The sequence below is a fragment of the Populus euphratica genome, unplaced genomic scaffold, assembly GCF_000495115.2.
Source record: "Populus euphratica unplaced genomic scaffold, PopEup_1.0 scaffold839.1, whole genome shotgun sequence".
Lineage (NCBI taxonomy): Eukaryota > Viridiplantae > Streptophyta > Magnoliopsida > Malpighiales > Salicaceae > Populus > Populus euphratica.
Genome location: NW_011500695.1, coordinates 34716 through 45019, shown reverse-complemented (window position 1 = coordinate 45019; position 10304 = coordinate 34716). Strand labels below are relative to the sequence as shown.

Below are 10304 nucleotides of genomic sequence, written 5' to 3'. Positions count from 1 at the left end.
TATTTCGACACTCCTACACTTGGGAGAAGACATTAATCTTTTGGTCGTGTCACCTATAAAGTACATTTATCAAATAAGTATGATGTTTGTGCTACTTTTATTTTTTTTGATATCTTTTTGTTTGATGTAGGTGACGATTCGAGTAGACCAACCCAACACAAAAGATCCATTAGAAATGTTAATTGAGCCAATCACAAGGTCAAGGGTCAAGAAACTAAAAGACACGTATAATAGGTTTGTTCAACATATTTGAACCAAGACAAGCTCAATTCTCCAATAAGTGACAATCAAACTATAATTAATTGGATCTATAAAAAAAAGAAGGGAAGTGTGTTTTGGGCATGAAAGTTGATAATTATTATGAGAAAATAGAAGAATCAAAGTTTGACAGTAATAACTTTGACTTGAAGGAATCATAAACATCCATTTGGACATACTTTGCAAATATTCAAAGTTTGGCAGCAACATCCTTTGAATTCCAAGAAACAATATCAACAATTCAAGATACTCTTGCAAGGACTCAAACTTGGCAGCCTTAGTCAAGTTTAGCTACACAACATCTTATATAAAAGTAGTAAAAGGTTTTTATTTTATTATGTTAAAGCTTTATATATTTTATATAGGTCTTATGTTCATACCATTAATTCATTAGGATATGGTTGTTTTATATGGTATAAATAACCTTTTAAAAGGAAGAACAAGTTCAAACTTGATTCTATAGAATTGTGTGTATAAGAGGTTTTGCTCATATTTTAATTATCATTAAATTGATTTGAACTTATCAAAGGTTTTGCTTATATTTTGATTATTTATTAAATTAATTTGAACTTATCAAAGATTAACAATTTTTGTGATATTTTTTCTTATATTTCTCATTTGCGATTCATTATAATCATTGGGTATAAGTTTCATTTCAATAGCTTTTGTTTTTTGGTTCAAGATAACTATTGAGTCAGATTTTCTATCATTAAACTTGATTTTAGATTTCTTGTTTGTGTTTTCATGTTTGTATGGGTTCGCATCACATTTCAATGTTTTTAAAAAAGTTTTGAAAAATATTTTTTAGAAAAAATTGAAAGGAAAATACCTTTTTCTTTAAGATAAATATTTTTTTATTAGAAAATATTTTTTTATTGATCAACTTTTTTAAAATTACCAAACATTAAAAATAAAAAAAATTATTTTTTAAAAGTTTATTTTCTTAAACAAAAGGACTTGCCCGTTCTTATCCAAGAAAATAGCTTTTTGGAAAACCATGATATAATGGATAGTCTTATGGTGTGTTTATTTTTACATTTAAAAGGTATTTTTAAAGATTTTTAAATTTTTTTCTTTATTTTTTTATAATTATAAATTATTTTAAAGTATTGATATTAAAGATAACTTTTAAAAAATAAAAAAAATTATTTTAATATATTTTTAAATAAAAAACTTTATGGAAAACTACTGTTAATATTCTCAAAAACAATCTTTTTAATATGGCCAGGGAAACCAGCTCGGTTTGCATACTAGGGGGTGCAGTTTCTTAAATATGCTGACACTAGGCATCCCAAAAAAAGAAAATACTTGCAATAATAATATTTTATCGACGTCATTATTAAAAGCAAAAATAAAAAAACAGCAAACGGACCACATTGCAATCCGGCCACTCCGACCCATGGTCAAATAATAACTTTTGTCAACAAACAACACGAACAATGATCTCCCCATTTTGTCTCACCGGATCTTTTCACCGTCCCATGGATCTACGGCGACTCTCTCTCTCCACGTAGAAACCGCACATAGCTCAGTGAATTATCGGCTGATTTTCAAGGCTGGTAAATATAATACTTTATCTGATCAATTTTATTTTCAAAATCAATGTTTAACTGCTATTGTTTCTATATATATATATATATATATATATATGAAAAAAGTGGATTTCTAACTGAACAAGGTGTTTTCTGGTGAGATCTGTTGTCCATTAAAATGGGTTCTCGTTCAATTTCATGTTACTGCGTCTTTTTCTTTTTTCTCGTTGGTGATATTTTAGTTTTGCCAAGTTTAGGTAAGGTATTGGCCTAAATGATGACAAGGGAATGTGGTGATTGTCTGTACATGGGATTTTATTTACTTGGTTTTCTTGCTAAATCTGGAGGCAGTGTAAATATCTGAGCTTTGTTCCCGAAGATTTGAGCTTTTTGGGAGTTAGTGTAAAATATTGGGCTGTGAAAATATGGAGAAAGGTAAGACTTGGAGATGGGTTATGGGTTTGGTATACATATTTTCTGTTGCAAATATATGGATAGCAGCTAGTTTTGTGGTTCAATCTGTTGTATATGCTGGTGTTTCGCCATTTCTGGTCACGTACATTTGCAATTCGTTGTTTGTGATTTACATTCCGATGGTTGAAGTTGGACGTTATTTGGAGGATTCTTATGGTAGTTTACTGTTCTGGAGGAATAAAAAGAGGAGCTCTTTGGAAGAACTGAGAGAGTCAGAGCAGGCCATTCTTCTTGGAGATGGTTATTTGGGGGTAAAAGCAAATGAGTTGAATCTATCTGTGATTATGGAAGATGGCATAAGTAGTCTTAATGAGAAAGCTGTTCATTCAAATCTGGAATCTGTATCAAATGAACTTGAAAGGTCGTTGCCTGTGCAAGCAGATGAAGATGTTAATAAAGGAGTTGATGAAAAGGGGCGATGGACACGTGCTAGGGTGGCAAAGGTTAGCCTGCTTATCTGCCCATTTTGGTTTTTGGCACAGCTGACTTTCAATCTATCATTGAAGTATACATCTGTAACAGTAAGTATCTTTCGATATTGTATCATGTGTGCATCTGTGGTTCATCAGACTAGTATAATTAAATCCATGTCCTTGCTGTGTGCAGTCAAATACCATTTTAAGCAGTGTTTCCAGCCTTTTCACCTTTGTGGTCTCTCTAGTGTTTCTGGGTGAAAAGTTCACTTGGGTGAAGCTTTTAAGTGTTCTTTTCTGCATGGCTGGTACTATAATCGTCAGTTTGGGCGACTCAGAAACTGGTTTAAGTGCAGTTTCTTCGAAACCTCTTCTTGGAGACATTCTAGCTCTGGTCTCAGCTGGATTGTATGCTGTGTATATTACACTTATTCGCCTGAAGTTGCCTGACAATGATGGAAAAAGCGGACATGCCAGTATGGCACAGTTCCTTGGATACCTAGGGCTTTTCAACCTCATCATTTTCCTTCCAGTTGCCCTCGTTCTTGATCTCACCAATCTAGAGCCTTTTTGTAAGCTGACATGGAAGCAGTTTGGTTTAATTGTTGGCAAAGGTTTGTATTTTAGTCATTCTTGCTCAGTACTTGGATTCAAAGCTCTACTTCTTGTTTTCATCTCAAAAAACTGCATGTTGCAAGGATATACGCATCTCATACCTCTTTTGTCAACTTCGCTTATGATTTTTGTCCGCTTAAACTCGCCAAATTTGAAATTATGCTTTTTTGTGATGGAGTAACTGTTATACTTCGAGAAATTCTCTCCACTTTGGAAACCTAAAGCTACATTAAGTGGTTTTTTGTCAAGCAAGAAGCCTTTTTTGGTCAGAAAATAAGTTCCCTTGGTAGATTTCTATGTTTGGGATTTAGAGTCTTGAGTTATGTGCTACTTTGTAAGCAGGGGCAGAATTGTAATTGCTGCATGTTCTGAAAATCAGGGGTATTTTAGTAATTTTCAGAATTACCTGAAAGTCTGGTCTTATTTATGAATTTGGTGTCTTCGTCTTTAATAGTTTATTCCTGACTAGTTCATTTCCTTGTCCAGTATGGATTAGTTATCTTAGTCTTTTAGGGAGTCTTAATCTCTATAAATAGTGATGCTGTGTTTTATTTTTTGGCAGAGTTGAGTTAGGAAAAAAAAATTGAGTTCGAGAGTTATTTTGAAGGCTTTGTGCCTAAGGTTTCTTCTTGGTTCTCTTTTTCTCCTATTTTATCTTCTTCCTTGTTTTACTGTTCTGCTACATTGCTGCGAATTAATGTTCACAACCTAATTTCTCCTTATTTCTTCCTAAACAAGCTATATTCTACCCTAATTCCACGAACAATAAACCCTAGCTCACCACAAATCCTTCGTATAAGAAATCTCAAATCTGTCCTGCATCATTTTGCCAATGGTAAAATGGTTGAATGGGTCCATGCTGCCTTGCTCACCTAATCTTCTTAATAGTTATTCAACTTCTCAATCTGGTTCCTGTATTTACAGAGCAAACTCTGTAATATAGCTGACAAATAGGTTATATTTGTGTAGAACGGTGCAATTTTTATTGTTGACATTGTCATGCTGTACACATTATAGTGAGGCAGTAGAGTATTGTAGTTGGAACATCAGTCTGATATAGTGGTATTGTTTTGGTTGTTAGATCAAATTCTAGGACAATGAACAGGAAATTTCTGGCCAAGGTCGTGAGGCCTTTTTCTTTCCTTGAATACTTGATCGGATCTTATTCTCTTCCTTAACATGAGAACACCCTTTTTAGGCAATCAAGACTTGGTCATCACTTAAGAACATTGGAATTGGGGTGTAGGGTTGTTAATGATGCTGGGTCTGGCTTACGTGCTGTGTTGAAGTAGTTCATTATGCAATGCCAGCAATTTATGTGATTACCTTTTATCATAAGCGTAATATGTAGTGTGCTAACCATGATGCACGCCCAACATACACATGCATATAGAAAATTCTTTTAAGTTCAGAGAATGTCCTCTGTTTAAAGGTTGCTATGTGAACACATGAATGAGCTCCAATTTGACTGGCATAAAAAGTGTTGAAGTTTCATTGTACTTTATTTATTGGAAATGGGATCCAAACTCAATTAATTGTCTTTTGTTGAAAAATAAGTAATCATTAACTGGGAAGAAAGCAATGCAAACACTGAATTTATATTGAGTTTCATGGTTCATATACATAATTTGTACAAGTTGTTTTTGTGGATAATAAGTTGCATGATTACCTTTTAGATTATGTGGATGATCTGATTTTGAGAAAGCAAGTTACATGCGTAAAAATGACCTGAGCCCTCTCCTCTTTCTTTTTTTCTCCCCTTTTTCCCCATCTTAAACAGGTTTGTTGGATAACGTGCTGAGTGACTATTTATGGGCTAAAGCTGTCCTGTTGACGACCACTACGGTAGCAACGGCTGGTCTTTCAATTCAGGTTCCATTGGCAGCTATTGTGGATTCCTTGATTGGCAATGCCCCGCGTCTCATGGATGGCCTTGGAGCTTTGGCTGTATTGATTGGCTTTGTTGGAATCAACATTCCTTCTGACGCTTTTAGCAGATCAAAAGGAGCCAGTATTGAACTAGAAAACGAAAATGTCAGATCCACTGATCAAGATCGCGTATCACTCCCTCAAACCACAGTTGGCATCAAATAATATATCGTCAGCAATGTTGCAAATACACACACAATTTCGCGAACACAATACACAGTTTGAGAGCACTGCATAGTGTAAGTATACAGTGCTGTACTTCCCAAAGATACTGTTAAAATGTAGCATGGATCGTCTGATTCTTTAATTTAGATTCATATAAGAAATTGCCATTATGAATCACTTCTTGAGTCACAAAGAATTGGTTTTGACTGTTGAGGACATCGAATGTCTGTTTTAACCTTGATGTTTGCTTTTATTATCTGACAGCTTCACTCCATTCTTTTATCATCTGACAATGCAAGAAGCTTTGATCATAGGAGCAGTGTCCATGGTCAAGAGGCTACAGGATTTGACTATAATGGGTCACTCCTGCAATTTTATTCAAATCTTGACGTTCTAATGGTTGTTGTGCCGATGCTTTGAATTCTTGTATTTTTTTTTGGGTGTTTATGATGGTAACCGTTGCAATTTAAAATATATTGGTATTGGAGTTTGTGATAATGATGTTGGTTGCAATTTAAAGTGTATTTTATTTAGATTTGTATTGAAATAATTTTTTTTTATTTTTTTAAAAATTATTTTTATTATTAACGTATCAAAACAACAGGAAATATATAACAAAAAAAATATAATTTTTAACAAAATAAAAAATTTAAGAGAATGTATTTCTAAACAGGCTAAAAATCTGATATTTGTTTTATTACTTTTTCAACAAGTCATTAAATCCTGATTTAATGAGTTAGTCAAGTAAATTTAAGTATCACTCTATGTTCCTAGTTTAATGTGCTTCATAGTTGATTGATAAATTAAATAATTTAATTTAATTAATCAGAATTAGAATTTATATTTGGACCAATATATTAAAACCCTGACGGGTCACGTATATTAAGAATCATTAGACAAAAATTAAATTAAGATGATTTAATTAAGTATGACTTAATTAAAATATATTTTAAAAATTAAGAACTAGAATATAATTAATACATGGATTATATTTATTGACCTAAAAAATTCAAGTAAAGAATTGATTGAGTTAATTTCTAAATTTGTCCTGAATCAATATATGGATATTATTCATGGAGCAAAATGATATTGTTCTAATTTAGGGTTTTTTAATTTTTTTTTATAAATAGTAAGATATACCTCTTATTTTTTAGTGGTTGTTTGCTAGATAAATGATTAGTACTTAAAAGTATATTTTTATTAAGGTTTTATATCAGTATTTTGTACTTGAAGTATCAATAACTCCTTAATTAAAACATGTTTTATAATAACAAGTTTGATATTATAAGATATCTTTAATTTATGATAAATGTTCATCTTAAATGCAAACCTATCACATAAATCAAAGGATTAATTGATGAATTCAACTACTGAAATTGAGAAGACAAAAAGAGGGTGAAGTTTAGAAAAGAGATGGTGGTTCATTCCAAATTATAATAGTTTTCAGTCATTGAGTCATACCTGGAGCTGTAGAACTTAGATTTGAGCCTGTTCTATATAGATAGAAAGCTAAGATATAGGCCTAAAATATTTATGAGAATGCAAGACTCAATTTTGTTGTTTGAATGTCCAAATCTTAGCAACAACAGAGAAGTCTGAACCTGTCCTATAGCTTAGATGTTATCTAGTGTTCAACCCATATCTTGAGTTGCAGAAGTCAAAATGATCTCAATTTTTTTTTGTTAGAAAGCTGAGACAATTTCCAAGAATTTTAATTATTCAAGTTTGTTAAAATTCTGATGTTAGCAATGATGTATTATTCAAACAAGAAGATAAAGATTTTCATCAAGTCAAGATATGGTCACCCACTCAACAATTAGTCAAGAAATCAATAGTTTTTAATTTTGGTCTATAAAAAGAGGTATTTTTCACGCATTTAGACATCTTGGTTTTTAGATTAAGATGTCCTTGCTCTCTCTTTATTGTAATGCTTAAGTTTTGTTTATATTAATATCTTGTTTATGCTTCTCATTTCCTTTCCTTTATTTAGTTAACTTATATTTTATTTATGTTTTTATCTTTTTTATTTATGTTTCTCTCCTTTCATTTTGTTTAGTTAAGTTTATTATGTCAAGGTGAAAAGGTTACACTAATGGTATAAGAATAAGTATAGTGTAAACTCAACATGGACTTTAATGTATGATACTAATATGTTTTGTATTTGTTATCTTGTTCACTTTTAATACTTTGCTTGTTAAATGATTAATCTAAATTTGTGTTTTCTAACACTTGGTATAACAAATACTTGGCACTTTCACAGCCCAACCGTATAGTATAAGCGACACGTGTGCTATGAAAGGAATTTGATTTATTGTTAACATAAGTTATATTCATGAATACCTTACAACATTTACAAGTATTAGTGTTATTCAAATAAGATAACTAATGTAATCATGTTAATAACTTATAATCCGATTAGAACCTCCTTTGTGTGTGGTTTCTAGTTGAGTAATAAAAAGAGTTTACATTATACTTGTTTAAAATACCATTAGTAGATTCTTTAATCTTGACATTTATTTTTTATCATTGTTTAATCCTTATATTAACTTATAATCTCAAAGTCCTCTTTAACTTCTTCTTCTTCTTCTTCTTACTATTACTACTACTATTATTGTTGTTGTTATTTATATTTTATATAGTTAACTTCTTTGTGGTTAGAACTCGGTTTTGCCGGGTTATTTATCACTTGTCCACTTGTCTGAGGATGATAAGGGGTGACAACTTTATATGTGATTCCATATTTCTTCATTAAAGACTCAAATGACTTGTTGCAGAAATGTGTTCCACCATTACTTATCATGGCTCGCGGGAGTTCAAATCGACTCAAGATATTTTCTTTCAAAAACTTTATCATTGTTTTGTGATCATTGTTTTGACTTGAAATTGACTCTATCCTTTTTGAAACATAATCTACTGCGACTAATATGTATAAGAAACCAAATGATGGAGGGAATGGGCCCATGAAATCTATACCCCAACAGTCAAAAATCTCAATGACAATAATAGGGTTTAAAGGCATCATGTGACGTTTTGAAATAGATCCCAACTTTTGACAATTTTCACAAGACTTGCAGAATGCATGTGAGTCTTTGAACATGGTGGGCCAGTAAAATCCACTTTGTAAGATTTTTGCAGTTGTCTTTCTTGATGAGAAATGGTCCCCACATGTCTTAGAATGACAAAATTTAATGATACTACTTACATTATCAAGAATGCATCTTCGAAACATTTGATCAAGACAATATTTGAATAAATAAGGGTCATCCTAATAAAAGTTCTTCACTTCATTCAAGAACTTTATTTTATCTTGGGTACTCCAATAAGTTGGCAATTGTCTTGAAACAAGAAAATTGATAATATTAGCAAACCAAGATAATGTAGAGACAAGAAATGAAGATTCATCAGGAAAGTAATCATCGATTGGTGTGATGTCAGCTTTCAAATCTATTGTCAATCTTGACAAATGATTTGCGACAATATTTTTGGTGCCTTTCTTGTCTTTGATTGTAATATCAAATTCTTCAAGTAACGAAATCCACCGCACTAATCTAGCCTTAGAATCTTTCTTAGAAAGAAGATATTTCAACGCTGCATGATCATTGAAAACAACAATAGGTAAGCCAACAAGATAAGACTTGGATTTTTCACATGCAAATACTACTGCAAGTAATTCTTTTTCAATGGTGGTGTAATTCATTTGAGCACTATTTAATGTTTTAGTTGCATAGTAAATCACATAAGGTTTCTTATCATTTCTTTATCCCAAAACAACACCCACGACATAATCATTAGCATCACACATTATTTCAAAAGGTAATGACCAATTAGGAGGTTGAATGACAGGAACAGAAGTAAGTAAGTTTTTAAGTTTAACAAAGGCTTTTTCACAATGTTTAATCCATTCAAAAATATTATTGATCAGTAATTAAAAGTGCATCCTTATCAAGGTTTTATATCATTATTTTGCATTTAAAGTATCAATAACTCCTCAACTAAAGCATGTTTTATAATAACATATCTAATAATATCAAATACCTATAATTTGTAATAAATGTTCATCTTAAATGCAAGCCCATTACATAAATGAGAGGATAGATTAATGAGTTTAAGTACTGAAATTGAAAGGACAAAGAGATGGTTAAACTTAGAAAAGAGATGCTAGTGTAATCCAAATTGGAACACTATTCGGTCATTGCGCTATATCTGGAGCTGTAGATCTCATATTTAGGTCTACTTTATATGTTTGGAAAGATAAGACATAGGCCTACAACTTTTATGTGGATTCCAAATTTAAAAATCTATTTTTAAGTCTAAATTAAAGCAACAATAAAAAAGTCTGAATCTGTCTTGCAACCTAGATATTGTTTAGTGTTCAGCCCATATCTTGAGTTCTAGAAGTCCAAATGACCTCAATTTTTTTTTCCTGCAAATCTGAGACAATTTCCTAGAATATTCATGTGGAGTTTTGGTTCAAATTCTGACATTATTAATGATATTTTATCCAGATAAAAGAAGATAAAGATTGTCACCAAATCAAGAGTTGGCATCCACTCATCAATTAGTCATCAAATCGATAGTTTCCAATTTTGGCCTATAAAAGGAAGCATTTGCCATTCATTTAGGCATATTGGTTTCTAGATCAAGATCATGCTCTTGTTTTCTTTCTTTGTATTTTTGTAATGCTTAAGTTTTGCTTTCATTAATATCTTATTTATGTCTTTCATTTTCTTTCCTTTAATTAGTTTACTTTTATCTTACTTATGTTCTTATCTTGTTTATTTATGTTTTTCTTTTTCATTATGGTTAGCTAAGTTTATTATGTTAAGGTGAAAAGGTTACACTAATGATGTAAGAATAAGTATATAGTGTAAATTCAATATGGACTTTAATGTTTGATACTAACATGTTTTGTATTTGT

At 31.4% G+C, this 10304-nt stretch overlaps 1 protein-coding gene across 7 annotated transcripts; it reads left to right on the top strand.

Annotated features, from left to right (window-relative positions):
• The first annotated feature begins 1641 nt into the window (after window positions 1-1641).
• On the top strand, window positions 1642-5769 carry LOC105116026 (EamA-like transporter family). 7 transcript variants are annotated; one of them, XM_011013162.1, is made up of 4 exons: window positions 1644-1817; window positions 2048-2785; window positions 2871-3291; window positions 5073-5769. In XM_011013162.1, the coding sequence occupies exons 2-4, from the start codon at window positions 2216-2218 to the stop codon at window positions 5384-5386; spliced, it is 1305 nt and encodes a 434-aa protein (XP_011011464.1). In that variant the 5' UTR covers window positions 1644-1817; window positions 2048-2215; the 3' UTR covers window positions 5387-5769. The 7 variants fall into 7 exon arrangements, with proteins under 7 accessions (XP_011011465.1, XP_011011464.1, XP_011011463.1 ...); XM_011013168.1 differs by having other exon boundaries at window positions 1646-1813; window positions 2450-2785; XM_011013167.1 differs by having other exon boundaries at window positions 1646-1813; window positions 2440-2785.
• Window positions 5770-10304: the final 4535 nt, after the last annotated feature.

Excerpts from the sequence above, each read along its gene's own strand:
- LOC105116026 (XM_011013162.1), top strand. The coding sequence starts at position 2,216 with ATGGAGAAAGGTAAGACTTGGAGATGGGTTATGGGTTTGGTATACATA. Across the intron at positions 2,786-2,870 it reads TGAAGTATACATCTGTAACA|TCAAATACCATTTTAAGCAG; the intron begins GTAAGTATCTTT and ends TGCTGTGTGCAG. Across the intron at positions 3,292-5,072 it reads TGGTTTAATTGTTGGCAAAG|GTTTGTTGGATAACGTGCTG; the intron begins GTTTGTATTTTA and ends CATCTTAAACAG.